The sequence below is a fragment of the Camelus bactrianus genome, chromosome 12 (genome assembly GCF_048773025.1).
Source record: "Camelus bactrianus isolate YW-2024 breed Bactrian camel chromosome 12, ASM4877302v1, whole genome shotgun sequence".
In the NCBI taxonomy this organism is placed as follows: Eukaryota; Metazoa; Chordata; class Mammalia; order Artiodactyla; family Camelidae; genus Camelus; species Camelus bactrianus.
Window position 1 is genome coordinate 39,178,927 of NC_133550.1, and position 27,140 is coordinate 39,206,066.

A 27,140-nucleotide genomic window follows, 5' to 3' on the forward strand; every position below is an offset into this window, starting at 1 on the left:
GTATTTTGGTTTCTGCTTCAGGAAGGGTGAAATAATAAACACCGAACAAAGAAAGTCAGTTCCCCCTGGATGTTTGGATAAAAATTAAAAGGAAGACAAACACATTTAGCCTTTTTCTGTTTGAAATGGTATAACTGCTTGCTCTTTTAGCCTCTGTGGATTTTGTTGAAAACTTTATTTTGCTTAGATTATACATTTTTTTAAAGTCAGTTTCTTGGTAAAATATTTATAGCAGTTAATATACTTTGGCATATGTTAGTATCATTTGAAACATTAGGAATTATAGGATAGACTTGGTTTTTAATGAACTTAAACTAGCTTGAGTTTGATTTTTTTTTTCTTTGTTTGTTTGTTTTTTCTTAATCTGAAAAGCAGTTCTGATTTAAATTCCATGGCAACTGTAATTTTAAGTCCAGGAAAGTGAGGGTAATGTATAAAGAAGGAGTAATTGGTAACTGTTTTTCTTCCCTCTTTCTGTTGGTCTTTAGATGTATCTGCAGTCACAGGTAAACAGGTTTCAATTTAAATGAGTGGCTTTTTCACAACTTAATTTTTCTTTCAATAACTCCACTGTTAGAAATAGGAGGATAAAGCACAGTTCCTCTCTAATGTCCTGTTAGGTTGTGGGAAGTACTCTGGAGAGGGGAGAGAGGGATAAATAATGAGACCGTTCATTGCTCTAGGTATGATTTATTTAGTAGCAAAAGTTGGGGTGAGGAAATTTAAATGAGGGCCTTTTGAGTAGTTTGAAAAATTTGGAAGTTGACATATGTCTTAATGGTTTTAGGTTAAAATGTAGTCACAGAATCATTAAATTTTAGAACTAAAGAAATCATTACAAATCATCCAGTCTCCCCCATTCACTGATAAAACCAAGCCCAGCAGGTCTTGTTGACTTTACCCACACCATAGAGATGGGAAATTGAAAAACCACAGCTCCAACCTGGTGCTTCAAAATACCACATTGCCACTTCTAATGCTGTTGTGGAGGCGTTACAGAGAAAGTCAGCAAGATTTGGAAAACTCAAGTGATTTTAGTTGTTGCAAAAAGATTCAGGATTGCTTGTACCACTGCCTTTTTTCCCTCCTGCTGTAACAGATACTGTTCCCTCATCAGGAAGGAGGGCTGCACACAGCAACATATGAGCACAGGATTATATGGCTCTTATTGTTTAAATAGTGATTTCAGGGAGATGCGTGTTCAAACTAAGCAGAAATTTACAGCCAGCAAATATCTGCTGCTACTAATATATGTTAATTTTAACAAAACTTTCTACCCTCAACTCTCTGGCTCTTCCCATCAATCCAGTTTTTTCCCCACTTTACTGAAAGTTTATCAGTCAATATCATGGATAAGAAATGCCATTAACATCAAATAGCATGGATTCCATGTTTAATAGTAACAGCTACTATTTACTCATATTTCTGATATGCTGAGCATTATGCTAGGAGACAGATACTATCTTTTACAGATGAGGAAACTAAGACTTTAAGGAGGTTTAGTAACTTGCCCAGGGGCACATAGCTGATATGTAGATAAACTGAGTACTAATTGGGTTTTCTGATCCTGAGACGTAGTGATTTTAAATCAGATCATGTTCATATTGTACAAGTCTGTGAATCTTCTACCCAGGGGACTATGATGGACAAAATATTACTGTCCTCAATTTGGTCACTGTCTAGAGGGGAAAATACAGGGACACCTGCAGTGATACATATAGACATTAATGAGCATTTTCAGAGGCCCCAGATTTTTCATGCAAGAAGAGCTCATGAATTGGAAAACTTCTATAGTTAGGAAATAGATGTTTCAGTGGTTGGAAATGGAACTATTCATGACATGTTTGCATTTGGTCAAGTTAGTAGCGATTGTTGTTCAAAACATATTAAAATGGTTCCTGTCATTTACCAGTTGCATGCAGACATTAATGACTCAGAAAGAATTATGTGTCTCCTATTTACCCACTAATTTACAAGACACTTGCTTTTTTATCTGTTATCTCTGTTCCTCATGTCATTCTCTGTCAAGTACTTTCTGAACTCTAAAGCACTGGGGTTTAATATTAATTACTATCTGTGGATTCCCCAAAGTAAATAGTTTTGTAAGGCTGAAATACCTTTTATGTTGACATAATATCCTTATTAATGAAAAATTGGATTTAAATGAATGATAGGGTTTTTCCCCCAAAGAGGCAGGTGATACACTCTCTTTAGTTGAAGATTAGAGTAGGTGGGATTTCTGGAGCCTTTTGAATTATGAGAGGACAAGATGTGGAAATGGGTGAGGGAACACATTCAGTTTACTGTAGGTTGATAGAAATTCTTAGGTAAAGCACACCGTTGCTGGGGCCAATGACACGGGTCACAATCACTGACCCTGTCCATCTGGAGTCTTGCAGAATCTACGCAAGGCAAAACTGATTGGGAGGTCTCTTTGTGGCTTTTTAATTCAACATCTGTGTTCATCCTGGCTAGGCTCAACTGAACCTGGTTAGTCATTTTAAGCAAATAAATGCTGTAGATCATATTATAGAAAACATTTAAATTCCTCCTGGACGCATTCTGCTGGGCATTTTAACATTGTGCTGACATTAAGTAATCAGAGTACTAATTGTGACAGGCTTCTCTAAAGCAAGCCTGATAAGACCTCTGCTTGGAAGTTCTCAAACTGTATTTCATTTTAAATATCCTGTAATTCAGATGTTTAATGGATTCTTAGTTTTTTCTCTCCATTTAATCCGAATTAAAATCTACTCAGAAGTAGCTACACAATTGGCTTCATCGTTAGGATCTTTCATTGTCAAAGGACATGTAAGTATATGCTTAAAGGTTTTAGTCTACAAATGTAGATACATGTATGTTTCACTGCTTTCCTGTGTGTTTCATCACTTGTTTGCTGCCTCTCTTCCCCATATTTTATGCTCAGGATGGAAAGGGACAGTGGAGTGACACTGCTCTGAAGGCTTTTGTTACAAGAGCCTGCTGAAATCCTGTGGCCTCAATCTGCCACTTTTCCATGACTCTGATGCCCAAAGACTCCTATCTAATGACAGTTGCTTTCAAAGGCATCTGGTTCTCATGTAAACACATTGGCATTTTAACTGCTAGAGGGGATATTTTCAAGTGATTTTTATTCCCTAGTGACTAATGAGTAACTTCAGGAAGAGCTGGGGTTTTAGGTTTTATTTTACAGAATTTATATAGAGAATTTTAGTAAAATACAGATTTTACTTTTATAGAAATTAATAAACTTAGTTTTCCCTTGGATAAATCAGAAACCAAAATAGTTTACCTCTTATTTTTTACCCTTCTCTCAGGCTGGTCTCAGCATTTGGAAATTGCAGGAATGGGCTGGACTCAAACTAGAAGCCAGAGAAATTAAGGACAGTTCCTACTCACAAGGGATTCACAATCTGGTTTATTATTATTTTTTAATTGAAATTGTTATTAATATAACTGTAGACTGATACGCAGTTGTAAGAAATAGTACAGAGAAAACTAGGTTTACCTTAGCTAGTTTCCCCTAATGGGAACATTTTGCAAAACTATAGTAAAGTTGCACCACCAGGATATTAACATAGATAAACCCCAGTGACCTTACCTAAATACCCTCAGTTTGTTTTTTTTTTCATTTTTTGTAATTTTTTGTTTATTGTTTTATTTTTTGTTTGGTTTGCTGTTTTTATTTATTTACCCCCAGTTTTATTCATACTCCTGTGTTAATGTATTCAGCTTGATATAATTTTATCAGGTGTGTAGGTTTGTGTATCTGCTATCATAGTCAAGATACTAAATATTTCCATCACCACAAAGATCCTTTTAATTGTTCTTTTATAACCACACCCACCTCACTCCCCTTGAGAACCAATAATCATTTCAAAAATGTTATGTATAATGGAACCCTTTGGGGCTGGCTTTTTTCATTCAGCATAATTCCCTGCAGAGTCATCCAAGTTGCATTGCATCCATAGTTCTTCGCTTTCTGTTTCTGAGTAACATTCCAGTTAAAGGACATCCAGTTAAAATACTGTTTCCACATTTGGCTCTTACAAATAAAGCTGTAGTGAACATTTATGTATAGGTTTTTGTGTGAACATTTATTTTCATTTCTCTGGGAATCAGTACCCAAGAGTGCAATTGTGAGTATATGGTAATTGTGTGTTTTCTAAAAAGTCACCAAGCTTTTCCAGAGTAGTTGTGTCATTTTGCTTTCCCACCACTGATGTACCAGTGATGCAGTATCTCCATATCCTTGTCAGCACTTGATATTTCTCATTTTTTAATTTTAGCCATTCTCATAGGTGTGTAGTGACAGCCCATTATGGTGTAAATTTGCATTTCCTTGATGGCTAATCATGTTACATAACTTTTCATGTGCATATTTGATATTTGTATATCCTCTAAGATGAAATCTCTGTTTCTTTTGCCCATTTTCTAATGAGAATTCTTGTTTTGTTTTTAATAACCATTTTGTAATGAAGCATTATTTGGTGCCCCACTTCCTAGTTAATAAAAGGTAAACTCCCTAGCTTAGTATGTAAGACTTTTTGTGGTCTGTCCTTTCTAATCTCATGATCTTACCCACCTTATAAGATTGACCAACATTCCTAAATACCCTATGCCCTTTCATAGCTTTGTTCTACTACCAGACTTAACCTTTCCCCCAGGCAGATTATCTCTCAACCTTCTACACCTAATGCAGATGTTATCTTTCAAGGAAATCTCCCCTTCCAATGTAGGAAAGGCAACAAAATACCCCTACCTCTGCCTGTCCACTTACTATTTACTCAGTTCTGTTTTTCTTTCTAACACTTCCTATCAGTATAACATCTATTTATTTATTTGCTCATCTGTCTCCCCTACTAGAATACAGACAGTATGAATGAGAGGCACTTAATTTTGTTACATCACTTTATCCCCAGTGCCTGGCATATAGTAGATGCATCGTAAACATTGAAAGACTGAATGAGGAAGTGAATTTGTGATAATTGTGCTGCCACTCCCCTTCGTATCCTGTTTATAAGGTATAAAAATATCCTGTTTGCAATATAATAAAAGTAACAACTAACATTTACTTTATTGATTGTATACCAAGCAGTACACGGCACCCCTTTCCTTAGTCCACTGTTGCACGACACTAACTCATCATTCTACCAGAGCGCTTTGTTAACCTCCCCCTCCACTCCCTCCAAAAGAAGAAAAATAAGATACATGAGCTATAACAACAAATAGTGTAAGAGATTATAAGCATCTTTATATCCTTGGCCTCAGCACCTACATGGCACAGAATAGGTGCTCACATCTGAGTAAATAGTCGTCAGGTTATATATTGCTTTTACTTGCATGAGGTCAGAATCCAGCTGGATTTTGAGTAAACCAGTGTCCCACTGACCAGCTTTCCAGAAAGCACAGGAAACACCTGTTAATTTTGGAAAGCAATTCACTGATTTGGAGAATTACTGCTATTCACTAGAACAAAGCTCCCTTGGAGAAGACAAGTTGAGTTAAAAGGCCTCACATGCGTCTGTCTTTATGAGCTATGTAGCAAGCATCCTTCCATATTACGGAATGGTGAAGCACAAAACATTCCATCTCTCTCGTTCTACTAGTCCACTAGATTTTATCAAACCTGCAGAAAGAAGCCATGGGGTCTAAATTCCCATGTCAGTCAAAAGCAGTTTTTAACAGTTCCTAGGTAGTACAGATCTCAAGATCTTCATATGCTGTTCAGAAAATGCAGACAAATGCATCACTAAAAAAAAATCAAAATTTTATGAAACTCTTCCCCCTTAAATGAAAGAACTCTCCCTGTGTCTTACATGTAAGACTGAAAGTGGAAAAAATCTGGGTAGTCTATAGGTACCTTTGGAGTTAGCAGAAGTTTACTAACATGTCCCAAAGTCAAGAGCCTGGGAAAAGGCCTGGTGTAATTTTTATGTATATGGGGAAATTATCAGAATGATTTAACTATGGGAAACAAGTTTTCCCTGATAGGGTGAATTCATATAATTATCTCAAGATTTCAACATCTGTCTATCTGCCAAAATACATTATTTTAGACTCTTTGCTCTGTTGTCTCCAAATAAAGTATTTTGTGAACCCCAGTATGGACTAGTTGGGAATCCAGATGGGAAAGATGTTTAAGAGTCTTATCTAGAAAGTTAGGAAATCTTTTAGAAAAATGTTAACTTAAGAAAACCCCTTACCTTTATCTTTTAGTATTCTCATTGTACAACAGGTAAAATCCTATGCCTTTAGGTGTTAAGCAGCCAGGTAAAATATGCTTCTGAATTTACACAGATAACCTGTGAAAGCTATTTAAGAGATTGCATCTTTCCTCTTAATATATTAAATACTGCTTCTAGTTAACAGGTACTTATTACACATTGTGTACTGAGCACCATATTTGGGGAGGAATAAATTGCTACGAAGGCTTCAGTGAAGAATACAAAACAAAGATCTGAAGGGTGAAAGTTTTCTATGACTTAAGAAATGTCTTTTTGTTTCTATAAAATATATGAAATATTTTTGTAGGGCAAGATTTAAGTACTGTAAAATTAAGAAAATACTTTAGCTTTAATAGATTCAGGAGCTTTTTTGATGGTAAAATGAGTTTAGGTGTGTTTTTGTATTCAGTGGTTACTTAACTGTTGATGCTTTCTTACTGTAGGCTAAAATGAGATCTTAGCCATTTTCTTGAAAGATTGACTCCCAGTGGTAGTAATTCTAAACATCTTTAATTCTTATTGAGCCCTTTCACTGTTAAAAAGCAAAGTATTTTTGTATGCTCTTCTGTACTCTAGAAATTAATGTGTTGTCTGCCTGCTCATTGAAATCTTGGCCCCAGTAAATTATTTCTGCTGGTCTTTCTGCAAATGCTCTGTGGCTCTGTGGGTAGATTCCATAAGTAAAATCTGTGACTATGAGTGGAGGTGTTGGAATTCATAGAAACCTCCATTTCACTATACTTACCTGATGCTAGGGTAAATACAGTCTTTCTTTCCTGGATTTACTTTATAGGGAACTTATCATGTTCCCTCATGGTGGGTAGATACTCTAGAGGGTTTGATGTGTGTTAATTTATAAGCTGTCTACGGTAAAAACATTGAAAATCCTTGCCATAACCCACATATCAACATGCTCTGATTTTTCTGCATTTTGGGGGAAGTCCAGATGAGGATGACTGTCTCCAGCCTATCCTTTCCCTTGCCTTTGACCTTTTCTTCCCAAATATTAAAAAAAAAATACTGTTTATGAGGAATGCTTGAAATAATTGAGATTAGTAAGTTTGGAGAAAGGAGAATGAGGATTTTCAAATTTTTTAAATTATAGAAGTTATATAGAATCCTGGTTTGCGTATTTTTTTTTTAAGTTAAATGTACATAAAGTGAAAAGTATAATGCTCCCTCCTTTCCCTCATTATTCCCCTCCATTGCAGTCGACATAAAAGGGTTTTGGGGAGTTTTGTTTGTTTTGCTTTTTAATATGGAAAGTTTTAGAATAAATGGAAAGTTTAGGGGCAGTTAATCTCTGTCCCTCAGCGGCTGTTGTTATCTGGAAGGTACTTGAGAAAGGCAGAGGCTGTCAGCTGTTTTCCCCAGGCAGGAACAGACTCTTCCTTCTTGTGTGTCACCTCCGTGCCTGACTGCAGCCTAACCTACCAGGAGCTCAGTAAACACATGTCACAGATGGAGGAGCGATGACACTTTATCTTACTACCTGCTCCTTATTTTTCTCCTCTTACCTTCTCTTCTGGCATCTTAATTTCTCCTTTGCTTCTTTCCTTTCTTCTTTTTTTTTTTTTTTTTTGTACTTTAAGCTAGTGGCTCATAGCAGAGGACCAGTGTTTTGAAAGGCTGTCTGCTAGACTGTTTCTGCTTTAATCCCATATGAAAGTCTGTACCGGTACTTGGCTTTCCATTGCCAAGTGAAGTTCATATTAACAAAGGAATCAGCAACTCCATTCCATAAGTGACACCTGCTTCTTATCATTTTAGCCTGTGTTGGTCATTGAAGTTGTCATCATTGTGATCATTATTTACCAAAGAGGGATGAAGCAAAATTTTAGAAAGGTGCTTTATTGATTTTTTTTTTATTAAAAATTTTTTTTTTAGTGAAGGTACTGGGGATTGAACCTAGGACCTCATGCATGCTACACATGCACTCTGCCACTGAGTTATCTCTCTTCCCACTAGAAAGGTGCTTTAAAAAGTATCTTGAGACCTATCAGGATACCTCTAAGTTAGTCATTTATGTTGATGACTGAAATTCTTCTAGAAACAGGAGACAGTATTGTGATAGGCGTGAAACTGTGATTATTCTGTGCTTCGCATGTTATTGTATAAGTAGTAAGCCACCAAAAAGAAGCAGTGAAATTAAACATGGAAAACAAGCCCAGGAATGACCTACAAGACCACAGCTCACATGACCTCACTGCAGGAGTTCTTTACTCAGACGTGTGTGCTGGTGATGAGCTGTTTCACATGACTGGTAATGCAGAAGCTTCCCTCTGTACTCCTTTTTGATACAAGGCTAGACTTTTAAGTATCTAGAGTAATAATTTATATTTTTATGTTAGAGAGGGTCCTCTAAATATAAATGAGGAGAAAGAGTGCACACAGGTGAGTGAGCTTTCTATGTCCCAGACATTGTTAGAGCATTACTTGCATTAATTCATTTAATCCCCATAAAGCCCTGTCAGACAGACACTATGATTATCCCCATTTTATGGATGAGGAAACTGAGGCATAGTGAGGTTAAGAGCTTACTCAGTTTCACTTAGCCAGTAAGTGCCTGAGCTTTTTTTTTTTTTTTTTTTTTTTACTGTTCCGTAAACTATTTTATTTAAATAAAATCAGGAGCAGACCCTTTTCCCCCATACACACAGGCACATGCAAGCATGTATGCACGCCCACATCCTCTCTCTCTTCCTGCCACCCATGGCTAACTCAAACCTGGAGGTTCTCATCATGACCATCCTACCTCAACCCTGGGACAGGGTGACACCCTCTATGCAAAGATTCAAACACAGGCAGTTTTGCTCCAGAGCAGGTATACTGCTTCTTGTGCGTAATGTGCTGTAACAAGGATTGGCAAACTTTTTCCATAAAGGGTCAGATGGTAAGTATTTCAAACTGGCCATATGGTCTCTGTTCCCACTGTTCGTTTCTGTGGATGTATATCTACAGATACATATCTGCGGATATAACACGAAAGCAGCCACATATGATACAAAAACAAATAGGCGTGGCTCTGCTCCAAGAAAACTTTATTTGTGGATACTGAAATTTGAGTTTTATGTAATTTTCATGTCTCCCAACATAATATTCCTGATTTCTTTTCTTTGTTTTGATATAAGAAGCATTCTTAGTTCACAGGCAGCAGGCTGGATTTACCTACTTATACTGTTTTTACGTGAGATGTTAGGATAAAGGCCGTTCATTTATTCACTTATATATGCAAGAAATAGAACAGGTATCATACTAAATTCTAGGGTTACCAGGGGTAAACCAGAGCAAAAACTTTCAGTTCCTTTTGCCATTCTTGTTACCTAATGGACCGTGATGTTCTTCTTCTCATGACTACTTTCTAAAACTTTGTCTTTATTTCCTGTCCTTTGCATGTACCAGATATGTTTATATTCTCTCATTTAATCTTCATAGCCAGTAGTGTTATCTCAGTTTTATAGTTCAGGGAAGTATAAAATTAAGGAGCCTAAATAGCTAACCAGTTTCACACTGCCAGGTGAGTGGTGGACCCTAGATTCAAATACAGGTTTGTCTTAGGCCGAAACCAGCATTTTTTTCTTCTCTCCTCTGCTGCCTTCTCTCTACTCCTAGAAATATATGAAACTATGATGAAATATTTGTGGCCCTGTCTAAAGTGAATCTCTCACTTCGTGAATGCATGTTTATTTTTACTTTCCTTTCATTTTCCTTGACTCTGGTTTTTGAAGATGTTACCCAAGTTTGATGGAAATGTTATAACTTTTCTTTGTTTCTTGATCAAGGGAGCCAAAGATAGGGCTCCTTGGGGTTATTGGTGTTTCATGTTTGGTCTAGAGTAGACCTTTAAGCTCTCTTTGTAGATAGTATCTGAGGAAGAGAAATGATAAATGGAATTGTTCATGTATACGTTTAAAAAAGGAAGTGGACTAGTTTATTCTTGAGCAATATTAACCTCCCCCTCTCTGGCTACTTTGGGCTCCCAAGAAGCCTACTGTTCTTTTTCTCCATGTCAGTGGGAAATCCTAATTATGGGTTGTACTTCCAGTTAGAAGATAAGAAACTCAAGTAGGCTTGAATAAAATAGATCTGGGACTGCAGGCAGGTGTTCTGTGAGTTTAACTACTGTTTTCCTTGTTAATATCCCACTATTTTATTGGGTCTGTATTTAATGTAACGTTTAATATTGTGTAACATGGAATATGTCATATTTCTGTAACGTAACGATAATACCTTTAACTTGAGAATTGCTTTGAGTTTATCCTGGCAGAGTCTGTTTGGATGTATATGCAAAGTATACTTAGGTAGTCATGAAGTTAACTTTATACACCCTTCAACATGGTTTCTCAGGATAATCCTATTGGAAACCACCAGTGCACCTGCTTTGTACTTAAGGATCTCAGAAAATGACACCTTCTTTGGTGGTTGTTTTAATTACCTTCTATTCACCATGTTAGGTTGGGAGGAATGGGGATGCCCAAACAAATGACACTGGACAGATGAGATTGACAGCAGGTTATTAGCCATACATACCATCTTGGGTAGGAGGACATAGGACACCACACAGGGCCATACTGAGGTAGCACTTGGGAACAGAGTGAACCACCAGGGGCTGTGGGAGGCAGGCTTTGTAGTATCAAGAGGATGAGATGACCCTTGGATTCCATGGGAGAATGTGATCGACTAGTTTGAATAATTTCACACATTGGTAAGGAACTAAAGTCCTCTAAATCAGGGATGAGCCAGAACAGTCCCTTTGGTAAAGAAGGTTGGTTGGCCAGGGGACCTTGTCTGAGGGAGCAGAGTGGGAAGAACAATGTGTAGTTAGGCCATTTAGGCCCTCTTGGTTTTCCCCAGACGTCAGGGTGTATTAGGCCTTACACCATAGTGATTTCATACTGAGTCACAATCAAGAGCAAAGCATGGGCACAGGGCACGATCATATTTTCCAAAAGTCTCACCACCTTTTTAGTGACTGTTGGAATTATGATGAAAAGACATTAGCAGAAGCAACGTGGCATGTACAGTTGACACAAAAACACATGGCCTAGAGAAGGTAGTCAGAGGGTGAGCTGTTTATCTCTACCTGCTCGCCAACCAGTCTCACTGCCCTGGCCTGGCTCCCCAGCTAGGTTTCCTGCTGTAGTGTTAGAACCTGGTAAAGCCAAGGGGACGGGTTGAGTTTGGATCCCCAGCTACCATAATGGATGGATGATTGTCCCTTCTGACTCGCCTGCTTGCTAGTCATGTTAGCAGTAGGAACCTCTTTTTAACTGGTAAATCACTAACTTCTCATCACAGAGAAATATACTCACCCCCACCCCCGTCACCTGTCACCCTACTCATCACTTCCATTCCTACCTCCAAGCCTTTGCTCACACCTCTGTTCCTCTTCCATTCACTGGAGTCTGTTCTCCTAAGTGCCCATGCCTCAGATCTCTCTGACTGCCCCAGGCTGCATGCGGTACTTATTCCTCTGTCTCTGCAGCCCTAGTGTCTGTGCACTGCCTTTAACATTTAGCATGCACTCCCTTTCAGATATTCTCTTTTTAGAAAATAGTCCATGCCTTTATCCTACTTATTGAGGTTATCCTGATTCCTTGTGCCTCTATCTGTTTAGGAAGGTTTCACTTAGCAGGTAAAAAGAGAAACAACCAGTAGAATTTACAGTTTGAACATTATCTGCAACTCATTTTATTAGGTTATCTTCATCCAGCCCCTAAAATAATATATGATGCATAATAAGCTTGCAGTAAATATTTATTGAAATAAATGATATAAGCTTTATATGTATTAAATATTTTAAAATATATATTTGGAAATATATGTATATGTGTATAAATACATATATGTGTGTGCACATGTGTGTCTAAATATGTAGCGTCCTCATGTATCATCCCAGCCTCTTTATTTCTAGTGGCCTTTATTTGGTCTGGTACTAATGAGTTACTGTCACCTAATAAGGAGGTCAAGGGGAGAAGTGGTGTTGGATCAACTCTAATTTTATTTAAACATTTAAAAAATTTTTTTCAACAAAATAAACACATCTTTGCTACAGTGAGAAAACTGGGTTGGGAACCTGCTAGATTTTATTTGGAGGCAGTCCTAAACTCAGTAAAATGCTTTTCTATTTGTATTAACAAATAGATTTCTTTTTTTTTTTTTTTTCACGTCAGACGGGTTTGTAACAAGGCTTCAGGAGGCACATGTCACACAAGCGCGGGAACACCCAATCATCCATCACACTCATGAACTACAAAAGGATCAACAAAAAAATTTCTGTCTACATTTCTTGAAGAGCATTTTGAACAATCATTCTGCAAACCCCCTAAGAAAGCAAAATTGCTGCTAATTAAATGTTCGGTATTTATTTTAGCTAGTGCTTGTTTTAGGAGACATTTTTATAAGAATTTGTTCCACTGTAGCTAGGAACAACTCAGGCTCTATCTAGATGCCTCCCAGCTAAGCTAGAGAGACAGGAGTGTCTATTGGATTGTTATCGGCCTTGGGCTTCTCCTGTGTCTTTAAGATCACCCCCGGAACCCTGGAGGGCATGATCATCCTTACTTGCAGGGTGGGAGTTCTCCCACAACCCAGACAGAGCGCTGTGGGAGATGCCAAATAGGACAGTGCTGTGTACGGGGGTCCGGTCAATAGCCTGTGGTTACTCTGTGCCCTTCAGACTGCTGAACGATCCCTTTATAACTTGTTTTTTCTCTTTTTCAGCCTTTTTCAAGGCTTGTCAGGTCAGTCCTATCTGTTTTCTAGAGACTCATGCTAATGGTTTTCACAAATAAGCCCCTACAGGCCCTAAGGGAAGGCACAGTCTTTGTTTTTTTTTTCCCACATTAAGGGATAGTTAAAGGGAAAAAATAAAGGCCATCTTGAAAATGTGCGGAGATCTAAATCTAGGTTTGGAGGGAGAAAGGGACAGGAGTTAGTTTCTCTCTCTCTCTCTCTCTCCCTCTTCCTTCTTTTCTCTCTTTCACTCTTTCTTCCTTTTTTCCTCCCTCCCTTCCCTCTTACCCTCTCCTCCCCGCCCTTTCCTTCCCTTCCCTCTCCTCCCTTCCTTCCTTCCTATTCTCCTCTCTCTTGGAAAGAAATAAGCTATCCCTAAAGAGGTGGTGCTCTGAACCATCTTCTGTAAAACTTTTTGGTTTCTGGGTTTGTGGGGAGGGTGTGTGTGTGTGTGTGTGTGTGTGTTGTCTTTGGAAAAGTAATAAAATGACAAGTTTTTTTTTTTAACAACTGTTGATTGAGCAAAAATTATTATTGAAAGGGCTGTCTTGAAGATTATGACTCAAACATTGGAGGATCTAAGGGTTGATGGGCAGTGGAAAGAATCAGAACATGTGTGAAATTCTTAAAAAATTTATTGAGTTACATTATGTTACACAATAAAAAAAAACCTTTTCACTTTTTGTAGGAAAAAAAAACAGGTGTTTTTAAAAAGCACCAAGGAGTAAATAATGAGGTCTCTCTCTTATAGATCTTAGTCCCAGAGGCATCCATTGTTATCAGCTTCTTCTGATTGTTTCTAGAGAGACCTACTGCCATATTTGTGTTTGCCTGCATATGTATGTATACATATATACACACATGCACACATATATATGTGTTTTCCTTTTTACACAGATAGATACACACTGGTCTGTGCCTTGACTTCTTTTTAATATAGCAGTATTCTTGGAGAGCAACCCATATCATTGTGCACAGATCTGTTTCATTTTTTAAACAACTGTATGAATGTGCCCAATTTACTTCACCAGTTTCAACTGCTTCTTTGTAGTTAAACCTTACTCTAAAATTGCTTACATAAAATGGGTGTGAACATCTGGGTAGGTTCTCTTCTGCTTTAAAGAATTTTGAATTCCATTTGTTTTTAAACCAGTTTTCAGAGTTGTCCCACGATGACTATTTTAAATAGCAGCCTCAGTGTACTGATCTTGATTTTGTTTTTGTCATTAGGCTACAGTTTTAAAAATCTTAGTAATAAATACATTTCTGGGGAAGGAGATGGTAATGGTATTTATGAGGGTAGAAGTTGCCCCTGGAAGATGAAGCAAGCCTGTTTTTCAAAGTTCATCACTTAAAAGCCTGGTATTCCTTCCTGCAGAATCACCAAAAGCCAGATTTTAAATAATCCTCTAGTTTATATTTCAGGGGAAGCTGGATATTTTTCTGTGTGTGTGTGTGTGTTTTTTTTTTTTTCTCCTGAAGCCATAGAACCCCAGCTTGCTAGTTTTAAAGTCTTGGTTGTTAACTAAAATTCATGAACCAGTGAATAAAAACACTAATTGTGTACATTTTATGCTGCAAGTGTTTTATTTTATTTTTTTTAAACGTGGTAACAAACTCCTGCTGTGCTATCCCTTATTTTAGTGATTTTATTTATTTTGTAGTCTGTGGTTATTAATCAAAACATTTAATCCAAAAAGTTAATATACTACATACGTGTGTTAAATTATATATATACTTCTACTGAAGTCAAGATAATATAATCATTAATTGTTAAATTGAAGTTTGCCCTAAACTATAAGCATTCTCAAAATTTTAAAAATTAATGTGTATTAAAAAACTAATGTAGATATCTTTGTGGGGGAAGGATTTCTGCTCTTAAGCTGTAATAACATCAGCTATCTGCAGCCTTACATATTACAGAAGCATCAGGGTTTATTTTTAGTCAAAGCAGTTAGTAATGGAGAAGACCTATCAGAGGATCTGGTTTACCTCTCAGCACGGAGGAGTCACACTTGTTGAACCTGATTTTTGTTCAAGTCTGATAAGTTTGTTTCAGACTGTGTTATCTCTTGGCTTTTGTGTTCTGTCACCCTGGCTCTGCACAGACTTAAAATAATTATGCAAGATCCTTTGTTTGGAAAACCTAAAAATATGACATGATTATATGAGTCTTGCTTTATTAGAGGATGAAAATGCCTGTGTAGGACTGTTTCCCAATTTGTGCCATGTTTCCTGAAAGAAGTAGAGAGAAAAAAATTTTTTTTTAAACTAACTTATTTTAGGGGTAGTTGCCGGGAAAATCACTTGAGTGGAGGGTAGAGAAAATTACACATGTACTGCATAATTGAGAAGAGGACCTGAAAATGAGAATAGGAATGGTTTTTAAATTGTTTTCTATTGATTTGATTCATGGTTTTCAGCCTGATGCTGGAACCTGCAATTCCACAAGGGAACTGAAGTAAAAGAGTAAAAAGTTTTCTGATGAAACTAGATAGAAATAATTTTCCAGTGAAAATTGTAAACCTGCTTTATATCCTTGGCATGTTATAAAACATAACTTATTTGAAAAATAGTTTTGCTAATTTTTCCATGTAATGTTTATCCTCCAAATTTTCATTGGTAGTTTTTCCCAATGAAAAACTCATTCTGTGATAAATATGAAAGTAGCCAAAGGAAACACATACCCACCAAGTCATAGTGAGACAGCATTTGCAAAAGAATTCTAACAACATCCTGAGGACTAGCCGGTTTCTGTTCAGTTTGGTCTGGGGGTAGAAATGAAAGATGACAGAAGATCAGTTATACATGTTGTGACTCGAAAATGAGAAAGAAGCTTTGAAGGTGAAAATACTGGGACGAACTTCTTTCTTCACATTTGGGAGGAATTACATGGGACCCAGAATAAAATCTCAGGCGAGAGAGGAAAAGTAACTGGATTTGTCAACAACCGAGGACAGGATTCAGTGCTTTGAAAGCATTCTTCAGTTAGCTCTGCTCCTCCTTCACCTCTCTACTCCATTCTTTCCTTCTCCCCTCCCCTTGCTGGCATCTTTAATTTAATAGAGGTTCACAAGGATGCTTCAGTGGTGAACCCTGGCAACTGTTATGCCTGACTTCACTTTGTGCATGTTTTATGTTCCTGAAAAATGCTTTGAGAAAATGAATTAAATAAGTATTTTTTTCAAAGACAGTTCCTTCTTAAAAAGAGATCATCCTCAATGGGACATCTTAACCTGAGAGAGAAATTTGCTTTACTTCCAATATAAGATTTACTGTTTATGTATAGAAAAGAACACAGACAAGTAATTGTTTTTAGAAATGGTGGTGTTAAATAATCACTCCAATGCAAGGATCCTTGGCATGTAGGATTGAAGGAACAGTTGCCTAATCAGTAGAAATTTACTTCTGGCTTTACTTGTCTCTGACTTTATTCCAGTGAACTTGAAAAAAAATTTTTTTTCTAGTAACAAGGCCCCTTCCTTCCCAGAAGGAAATCTGACTTGGAAAGGATGGCCTGGGGAAGCAGAGCCCAGTTTTGACTCTTTCTGGTTGTTGTTGGAGCTTACTTTCCTTTTACTTCAGTGATCCAATTATGAAATAACGAGGCAGGAAAGTGTGGAGGAAACACTATGTCTTGTTTCTTTAACCCGAAAAGCAAGCTGTGTTAGAATGTTATCTTTCTGGCAGTGGGAAGGAAATAAAAGGAATGGAGGAGCCCGAACTCCATGACTGACGTAGGTGAGGAATCCTTGTTTCACTGTCAGAAATCTATAATTATCTAGATAGCTTTTAAAGCTGTTCACGGTCTTATGGGAAAATAGATTAATCAACAGTTTTTCTCTGTTCAGTCATGTAGAAATGAACACGTATGAGGATCCTAGGTGCTGTCTTTCCTGATTTTGGTGCTAAACCCATTGTCTTTCCTTTAAAATTAGATCCTTTGTTGACATATTTCTGTTTTGATTGATGTTACCCTGATTCTGCTGTTGACTGTTCATGAAACCTTCAGGGACTTGGTTTTCCCCCACCTCTTGACCCTGGCCCTGATGACTTTTTTCTCTCATATCCAGCCCTTTTCCTCCCAATTCATGATATAGCCACCCTGGTTCAGGTTGCCTGCAAGATTGAAATAACCTCCTAGATCTTCTACTTCTGCCACTATTCTACCTCCATTTCATCCTTAGTTCATTGGTTTTGGATTACAAGATGAATACTCCTTTTAATGGAAAAAAATGAAAACAAATATATGTATGTATATGCATGACTGGGATATTGCATTGTACACCAGAGATAGACACATTGTAATTGACTGTACTTCAATTAAAAAAAAAAGATGAATACTCCTAAAATCCCATTTTTACCCTACTCATTTTCCTCCCTCCTAAGCTTCAGAAATCATAATTGGTCTCTACTGTTTGCCATCCAAGTGTGTGGGGAACTCCTTTAGCTTTAGTTTAAGCTTTGATCAAGGTGCTCTCACTGATGCTGAGAAGCTTTTCTCTGGCTGGGGCCAGAGCAGGGAGGTCAGGGGCAGGTGCTTAGTTTGATTGACAGAAGAGGTGCCATTCATTCTCTTCCCTATTGGCACTAACAAGAAAGAAGCATGGTAGTGACAGGAGGTCTACTAAGAAAATCTTTGAAGTCTACTGGAAGATTTATGTCTCCTTGTTGAAGGTCTGCAGGATGAATGTAAACTCTTTAGCTGTTGTTCATGCTCCTTGACAGCCTAGCATCTGTTTTCATCTTCTCCAAATTTATTTTCCATTATTTATAGGAGACATCTGCTGCAGTCAAAATGTTTTTTGTTTGTTTGTTTGTTTTTCTGAACACCAGTATTTCTGCTTCCGCACCATTGATTATGATGCCCAGATGTCCCTTCTCCTTTAAACTGCACAGTCTTTCCAGCATTCCCTTCAAACTTTTCTTTGCAGAAAACTATCAACATATACTGTCTGAACTTCTGAAATTTAATACCCATTGCTTTCTAACATTTCTACTCATTCAGTAAAAATTATTGAAAGCCTATTATATATCAGACAGTATGCTGGGGATTCAACTGAAAAAGACAATTTCCTTGTCCTTAGGAATTTACATTTTAGTGAGAGAAACAAACATACCACCAAGTAAGATCATAAAGATTCAGAAGAGCCAAGCAAACTAATTTGGGGTAGAGAGAGGGCGGTCAGGGAAGGTTTTCTGTAGGTAAGCAATTTTCAGAACTAAAATCTCCAAGTATTTTATGGCAGTATGTTTTGATGCATGTAGTTTTAATATTTAAAGCTTTTCCCCCTTGTTTTTAAATGTTAACTTTGGTAAGCATTTATATTTCTAAATGGATGTGGCAGCCAACCGGTTACTGTCTTCTTGATAATAGCTGTCTGAATGTTGAACCCAAGAAACAAGTCTCAGCACTCTTTAGGCAAAATAAACCTAATTTCCTCACAGGTGCCACAGCTCACTGATCATTCGAAATTTTTATACCATTGAGTCCAAAAGAGTGCACCAGTGAGCTGATCCAAAAAATAAAATTCTGATTCAGTGAGGTGGGGCAGGGACTGAGGTTTTGTTTTTCTAGAAAGCTTCCTGGTGATGCTGAAGCTGCTCACAGGTTGATTATGTTTTGAGTAACAGAGTTTCAGAGAAGGTAAAGAGATAGACAATTAAAATAAAAACAATTGAAGGTGTATTCTATTTATGTGGCTGGATCCTGCAGTCTGTATATCCTAGCTGGCACTGACTCTCACTCATCTAGATCTACTAGCTACCCAGTGGGGTTGGGCTCACTTCCCTGGACCCAGAGACAAGTGAATCCTGCCAGTGATCTGAGTAGAAAGCTTCCGCTCTCCACCCCCCACCCCACCCCAGGGATGAGTCTTCTTCACGTCATGGGGAGCTATGATAAGGTATGCACCCACCTAATTGAGACTGTGATATGATTCCCTCAGGCCCCCACACTGAGTAATAGGAAACCCAGTCTTTGGCAGAAGGAAATGTTCCTTTTGGCATTCTGCCTTCATCTAACTGGTTTGTGTAACAGTTGGGCTTCAGGAATGGCTTCTGAGTCAAGTCTGTATCCTACAGTGTATAATCAGGAACTGGCAGAAAATTTATCTTTAGCTTTTAAGATTCCTGTTAGAAATTCTTATTACTTGTAGGAGTCATCACAGTTGAGTGACCTGCCCATGACCTGGGAAAGGGGCCTGCCAGAGTGAAATGGGACTGTCTTTATTCTGCCTGAGTGTTTCCCCTGATGATTTTCTGTGGCTCTTTTACTGACTCTTCTATTCTGCAGATATTCTTAAAGACTGCAGAAAGGAAAGCAGTTGCTGTAGGCAGTTTGTTCCTAAGTCTTTACAACTAAAGCTAGAAAGAATTATTTCTTTTGCTTTACTTGGGAACTTTCCTATGGAATTCCCCCAACAGATTCGCTGCAACAAAGGCTTTTAGATTCAAGAGATCTGTCTCAGTACAGAGTGAGAAATGTTGATGATGTCAGTCTGGCGAGGAGGAGTTGGTAAACGGTCTGGTACGGTGGTTTTCAGACTTTAGCATGTTTCCCCTAGGGGCCCTGAACCTCTAGAGTTTCTGCTTCAGCAGGTCTGGAGCTGACTCTCCATTCCTCATTCCTTCCTATGTCTTATGATGTGATTACATGAGAGGCAGTTGGTGATAACCAGGGAGGTGGGCACATGTCCGGTGTAGCACTTGAATTGTGGATTGTGATCACCGTCATTAGCTTTCAATCCTTGTAGATTTGTGAGTTGCTTTTTAAAAACAAAAAACAAACCACCGAGGCCCAAGGAAGCAGCACCTCTTGTAATGTCAGAACATTAATGTGGTAGGTAACCCAGCCCACCTTCTAGGAGGCTAGAAGATTTGTGCTAGTAGAGACCTGACCATCTAGAATAAGGGTATATTGAAGCATAGGATGGGGACAGCTGGGAAACTTACTTACCCTCCTGTCACAAAAATACATGTTTTTCAAGATGGTCAATTTTAAACCCAAAATGAATTTGGGTTTTTGACAGCTGGGGTGGGAAAGGCGAGTTTGGCTGATATCTTTCTGTCCTTCTGAATCCCTTAGATGTGCCTTGTTTACATCACGTGAGTAAGATGATTGATTTTGTTTGTTTTTAGTAGCATTCCTTGTTTCCAAAGGTGACTAATGTGATACTTTCTATTGAAGCAGTACTGGAGCATCCCAGGAGGGACCCAATGACCTGGACCTTGGTCTTGGTGACCTTCCTTCAGATGAGGAGGAAGTCATCAACAGTTCTGATGAAGATGATGTCAGCTCTGGTTCTAGTAAAGGGGAGCCTGACCTGCTGGAAGATAAACAGGTAAATGTTGATAGTTAAATGTTTCTACTTTCATGTTTATTGACCTCTCAGGACACTCAGCATGATATGTATAAAACCCCTACTTAGTTGTTTAAAACTTATAAAACATCTTTCTAGTTTAAATTTAATTCCTGCTATAATGTGGTGCCTAAGATGTTTTTGTGTTTCCAAGTATATATCGCTTAGAGACTATTCAGTAGTTTTGGAGAAATTATTTATGTTTAGGGAGAGAAAAAGATTGCTGTCAATAGTACATCAGGATTTGCTCTGAAATAATCCCGTATATTTGTGCTTTCTGTATACATGAAACAGAATTGTCCACGTGTTGGTAATTATTTAAGATGTGTCACAAGTACTTGGGGGTTCATTTTATAGTTTCTCTAGTTTGATATGACTATCTAATTCATTTTAAATCATAATTCATAAGATATATTAAATCATAAAACATAATCACAGTGGGAAAAATTAGTATACTAGCAACAGGCACAGAGTGTGTTGGAATGTTACAGGAAGATGGAGTTTGAAAGGATCCACATAGCAAGCATATCAAGCCATAGAGAAAATCTTCGTCACCTAACTCCTCTGCTATAATTTATCAGTCCCTTATGGCTCCTGTTTAATAAATTTTTCCTTTGTTTAAATTCATTTTCAGCCTTAAATGAATGGCACATGTTGTGTAATTGTCTAGATTTAAGTACTAGGGTCACCACCTATGATCTGGGTAACCTTGGCCAAATTATTTAACCTCTTTAGGAAAGATTCCCTTTTTATGAAGAAAAACATAGTACTTATAGAATTTTGACAACTAAATGATTTGATATGTATAAAGTCTTAGAATACTGTCTAGTACATGATGAGAACTCAGTGACTATTTGTTTATTATTTATTACTTGCAAGACTTCATTTTTATGCTACAAAGTTTTGAATCATGGAATTGAGAGTAACCACTAATTTCTTTTGGGGGTAATGAAAATGTTCTAAAGTTAGATTGTGATAATGGTTGCACAACCCTGAATATATTAAAAACCATTGAATTTTACACTTTAAAATGGCAAAAATACATTTCATGGAATGTGAATTATATTCCAATAAAGTTGCTAAAGAATATTTAAAATCCTGATAAATGGAAAATGATAGTGCTAAGTGGAAGATTAGTACACAGCAATGCATATCATGTAGTCATTAGCCAAGGATGGGCGACAAATTCAGCTTTAGCCAACTAGCAACCCAAGGAAGGAAGGTGATATCAGTTTCCAAAAGAAGAAGTCCTTCAAGTAAAAGCAGAGGAAGAGACCTTCTTTTATAACTTCTTTCTGAATTTCTACAGTGAGACAATAATGTTCCCCTGAATTTTCATGAGACTCAAACAGGATAATAGTTGCCAAAACACTTTGTAGGTCAAGAAGTTTATACACATTGAACACATGTAATGTACTTCTATAATGTTTGTGATAGGATGTTTTAGTTTCCTAAGGCAGCTGTTACCAGGTACTACAAACTGAGTGGCTTAAAACAGAAATTCATTGTTCGGTAGTTCTAGAGGTCAGAATTCCAGAATCAAGATATCACAAGGCCATGTGCCCTCTGAAACCTGTGCAGGAGAATCTTAACTTACCTCTTCCTTGTGGTTTGCCAGCAATCCTAGGAGTTCCTTGGCTTATAGCTGGTCTCTCCCTCCATCATCATATGGTATGCTCCCTTTATATGTGTGTCTGTGTCTCTTCTTATAAGGACACTAATCATATTAGATCAAGGGCCCATTATAGTCTGATATGAACTCATTTTAACTTACTAATTATATCTGAAACAGCCCTTTTTCTACATAAGATCACATTCTGAGGTCTGTGGGGTTAGGCCTTGAACATGTATTTTGGGGGACATAACTCGAACCATAACAGGTACTGTTTTCATGGACATAAAGGAGGCACATCACTGATAATGTGTCTAGATGCCAATAATGCTTCTCTATGAATGTGCCAGACTCAGAAGGAGGAAGGAGGAAAGGGTATGTACCACCATGCCCTGTCTTAACTTTGTGAAAGAAAAACGAACCGATGATCAAAAAGTTATTACTGGAAAGGTAAAAGTGCTGCCATGAAAGGAAGAAAATTACCACTGCACCACACCTGTTTGCTTGTGCTTGTCTGTGAGCTGTGGTGCGGGTTATTACACTTAATCTTCAAAATCATCCCAGGATATGGATCTGACATATGTACGTTTTTCTTCTTTTACATGAAGAAAAGGAGTTGTTTTTTGTTTTTTTGTTTTTACTTTTTTTAAAGTACAGGTTAAGTTACTGTCCTTGGACCTCCTGAATTGGGAGTTTTAACCAAAATCTGTCCCTATTAACAACTTGGTATAAGCCACAGAAACTGAATGATGTTGATGAAACAGCATGTTAGGGGTACAAGTGAATAGCCATCTAATGTCTATTTTTTTTTCCACATTTTAGTTCTATATTTTTTGGTCTTTACTTTCAGTGCTTAATACATGATTGTTCAAAAATGAGATCTATTCATTCTGCTTCGTTATGGTTAGAATATTGACCATTGTTCACCTTTCCTGAATGTTGACCTCCCTGCCCCCTCCAGCCCCCCTCCTTTTTTTCAAATTTTCTTTGTAAAACAGTTCTTATGATATATACCCTCTTGAAAAGAGGGGTGAAAACTTAAGAGAACTTTGTTTTTTAGAAGTTAGTCATAGTATCACCTCATTTGGGGAATAATTTAATGATGAGATGTTTCTCCAGTAGACCTGGTTGTTCAGTTTTTTTGTTTTTTAGTAGAACTCTTGAGCAGTATAGCAGAGGCATTTTACAAATTCTCTTAAGAAGTAATGGATACATTTCACTGAACTTTAATTGTAGTGAACAAATATGAAAAGAGGAGAACACAGTTAAGAATTTACAAAGCTGGGCTATTATCAAGAAATCGGATCATAAAACTGGATTTCTGATCAAAGGTTCTGTTTTGGAGTTTGTTAGAATTATTTTATGATCTTGACAAAGTAATTTCATTTGTGCCTCATCTTTCAACTTCCACAGCAGTGCACTTTGTGGAGATGAAGTTATTTAACAAGCAAACTCCTTTCAAATGCAGTGTAATTTAAGCGAGGACTTTCATTAACTGAAAAGTTCAGACACCAAATATGGCCTCTTTCTTGAGTTTTTACAGTGGGGTGTATTTTTCCATCATCGTCCAACTTGGGTCAGAATCAGTCATTGTTTTTACAAGTGAGAAATAATATAGAGCTTTTTTATTTTGTTTTGCTTTTTGCTTATCTTTGACTTTGTATTTTAAGAATGGTTGTAATCCATTGAATCATTTTCTAATAGTTACTGTCCCTCTTTAGCTCTGTAGATTTCCTAGTCTAAAAGGTAATAGGCTTTAGAATACACAGAGTCCTAGAATTTTAGAATTGCAAAAGGCCTTATCTAGTCCAACATCCTGCTTTTTTACATGATGAAATAGCTATAATAAGGTTTTCATTTGTTTGAGTTTATATTTTCATGTTGCTCAACACACTCAAAAGCAGTGTGCACTGGCCTTAGATTCTGAGAAGTTAACTGCATGGTGGACCAGGCACTGTGCTATGCGCAGAAAGTTGTAAGGATGTATAAGTCACAGACTAGTGGGAATTTAGACATGTCAGCAAATAAACACAACTCACTGGGTTAACTCCCATACATACTATGTGAATAAAAGAATAAACTTGCCATTTGGGGATGGTGAGGAGAGACTATCAAGGCAGCCTTCATAAAGGAGAAAACTTTTGAGTGCCATCTTGAAGGATGACTGGAATACAACAAGCAGAACTCTATAGAGAGGGGAGGAGTTGAAAAGAAAAGTCAAAGCAGAAGGAAAGGCATTGAAGGACAGACATGTAAGGGCAGAGCACTCTTGGAATTGCAGGTGGTTCCAGTTTGGCAGGAGTAGCGAGTACACAGTGTGAAGGAGTAGGAATGAGACTAGTGAAGAGAACTAGACACGTTGTGGAGTGTCTTGCACACATGGCAAAGAAAGTTCAGTCTTTGTTGCCCGTGAATGTGCTGCTGATGTGGTTCAACCTGAGAACAAATGTGATTATGTTTGCATTTTTGAACTAGTACTCTGGGGGCAGTGTAGAGAATGGGTTGCTGTGGGGTACATCTAGAGCAAGGAAGCCACTTAAGTTTACTGCAGTGGTGTAGGCAAGAAGTAAGGAGGCAATATGGAATGATAGGAAAGGATCAATTAAGCTCTAAAGAGATATTCAGAAGCACAAATCGACAAGACTGACTCAGTTGTGATCGTAGAAGGTGGAGAAGATAGAGGAATCCAGCTTTCTGGCTTTCATCAGTAGGTGTCTATAGTATCTAGCATGAAGGTACTTGATGGCTTATGTAAGGAATGACTGAAGGTTATCAAATACTTTCTTCTTTTTCTTTTTTTCTTTAATTGAAGTATAGTCAGTTATAACATGTCAGTTTCTGGTGTACAGCATAATGTCTCCGTCATGCAAATGCTTTATTCTTTGTTGTGACTCTTTCCTGATTGTCATCTTTTTCTCCTTCAAGATGTCAGCACATTTCACAGTTGTCCTTACGTATGGTTGTTTGCATATGTGATTTGCTCCCCTTGTTCACTTCTTGAAGGCTGAAGATATTTCTTATTTATCTTTAATTCCCTCTTTTAATATCTACTTTCATGTCCCATTTCAGACCTACAGAATCAGAATTTCCCAGGTAGTTAACCTAGGAATCTGAAGTTTAAGATCAACCTGATGGTGCTAGTGATCAGTGATGTTTTCAAGCTTAGCTGTAGAGCAATGAATCAGCTGATGGTGGAGCTGTTTTCTCCTACTGACCTTGCTATCAAATGATGGATAGTCAGTTACTAACTTCAGATGTTTAAAAGATGGAGTAGAAAGGGCGCTTTCTTCCTCTTGTGAATGATCTCAGAAAAACAAGGAGGATAAGAAATACAAATTCTGCCTTCAGTGATACAGCTAAAACCCCGAATCACAATACGTAAGTAAGGACTATCATTCCCACCAGCAATATATAAGGTTCCAGTTTCTCCACGTCTTTACCAACACTTGCTATTTTCTAATTTCTTATTATACCACTCTGTGGGTATAAAGTAGTATCTCATTGTGATTTTAATGCATTTCCCTGATGACTAATTATGTAAATATCTTTTCATACACTTATTGGCTATTCTTATATCTTCTTTAGTGAAATGTCTATTTACCTCTTTTACCCATTTTTAACTGAGTTTTATTGAGATATAAGTGTTTTTTAATGTATTCTGGATACAGAGTCATGATTTGCAAGTATTTTTTTCCCACCTGTGGCTTATCTTTTTGTTTTCCTTATGATGTCTTTTAAAGCATAAAGTTTAAATTTATGAAATTCAATTTATCAACATTTTTTTCTTTCATGCATCATGCTTTTGGTGTTTATCTAAAAACTATTAGCTTAAATCAAGGTCATAATGATTTTCTTCTGTGTTTTCTTCTAGAAGCTTTATAATTTTAGCTCTTACATTGAAGTCTATGATACATTTTTAGTTAATTTTTGTATATGGTGTCAGTTGGAGTATAAATTCATATTTTTGCTTGTGTTTATCCAGTTGTTACAGCAATTTTCAACCATTTGTTGAAAAAAACCGTATTATTTTCCCATGAAATTGTCTTGACAACTTTGTCAAAAATTCACTGACCATAAATTTAAGGGTTTATTTCTTTCAATTTTTTTCCCTGTTGATCTTCGTGTCTATCTTTATGCCAGTACCCACCATTTTTCCCCAAAGTTTATAATCTCAGTTTCTAGAAAAGATACACATACTTTAGTTACCAGCCTCTGTGCTGCCTCTAAATCACTGCTATCTTTTGTCTCACTGACTTGCCATATAACACCTGAAATCTGAGATATTTAACGCTTAAATATGAGGGTTTTAAGGTTGAAAGTTTAACGCTTTCATTTTACAGATAAGGAATGTCAGGCCCACCACAGTTTTTCTCCCAATTTGAAGTATTTGTGTCCCCTGCTATCACAGAAGCATGATATCTGCCTAGGGATAACACTACAATGGAGTCCCTCTTCACAGTTCTCTCTAACCCAGGTCCTGGCAGAACACAGTCCTGAAGAAGAGGGAAAAAAAAAAAAAAGATTCAGAGTAAAGACTTAACAAGGGGAGAGTGATAGAAAGAGGAAAGGAAATAAAGGGTAGATGCCAAAAATAAAGTACACCTTCTTGAAATTTTTGTATAGAGCTGATACACATTTTAAGTGGTTCTACCAATTAAATATTTCAGCAGCTATAGTGTGCCTAGGTTTATTTAAAGTTATTAATAAAACTCCCTCTTGACCTGTAAGGGTCCTCACATCATTTGAAAATGGAGTGCAGAATCAAGGCTTCACTTCTTTCAATGGTTTAGGTTTCTGTTTTCAATTTTTAATGCATTTCTTCTGGCTTTCTAATTTTTAAAAGATATATTGTATTTTACAAATATTAAATGTCCTAGCTACAGGTGATAAACTATTATAATAGTTAGAAAGCATTGATTTGCTAAAATATTTTTCAAAGTAACAATTATCTGTATGTGTGTATGTGTTCAGTATACACAGTCATGATTATTAGTGCATGACTGATACATGGTCTTTAAAGTCAGGCTGTGCTTAAGACTGCTTCCTAAGGAATGTTATCTACCTGTAGTTCAAAAAGTAGGTCAATAGAGTTGAGTGTCTTATGCCCCATCTTGCTCAGTTGAGCAAAACTTATCAAAATTGTTAGCAGCAATCATTCAACAACCTGTCTTAGAAAACAGGAATAAATGAGGGATAGAGGTCAAA

The 27,140-nt window shown here is 37.2% G+C and overlaps 1 protein-coding gene and 1 non-coding gene across 4 annotated transcripts in view; one reads left to right on the top strand and one right to left on the bottom strand.

Moving 5' to 3' along the window:
* Positions 1-27,140, top strand: part of FGD6 (FYVE, RhoGEF and PH domain containing 6) — a 99,821-nt gene that overhangs the window by 14,556 nt on the left and 58,125 nt on the right. For 2 of the 3 annotated variants that reach the window (XR_006727501.2, XM_010962734.3), the window contains exon 3: positions 20,152-20,305. Coding sequence is in view for 2 of the 3 variants with exons in the window: in XM_010962734.3 (XP_010961036.3) it covers positions 20,152-20,305 (154 nt within the window). In the remaining variant the exon portion in view is untranslated. The remainder of the gene's footprint in view (positions 1-20,151; positions 20,306-27,140) is intronic. The other variant, XM_010962735.3, reaches the window with a different exon arrangement.
* Positions 12,395-12,489, bottom strand: LOC123619013 (small nucleolar RNA U13). Its single transcript, XR_006727529.1, has one exon. It is a non-coding gene; the product is annotated as a small nucleolar RNA U13 (small nucleolar RNA).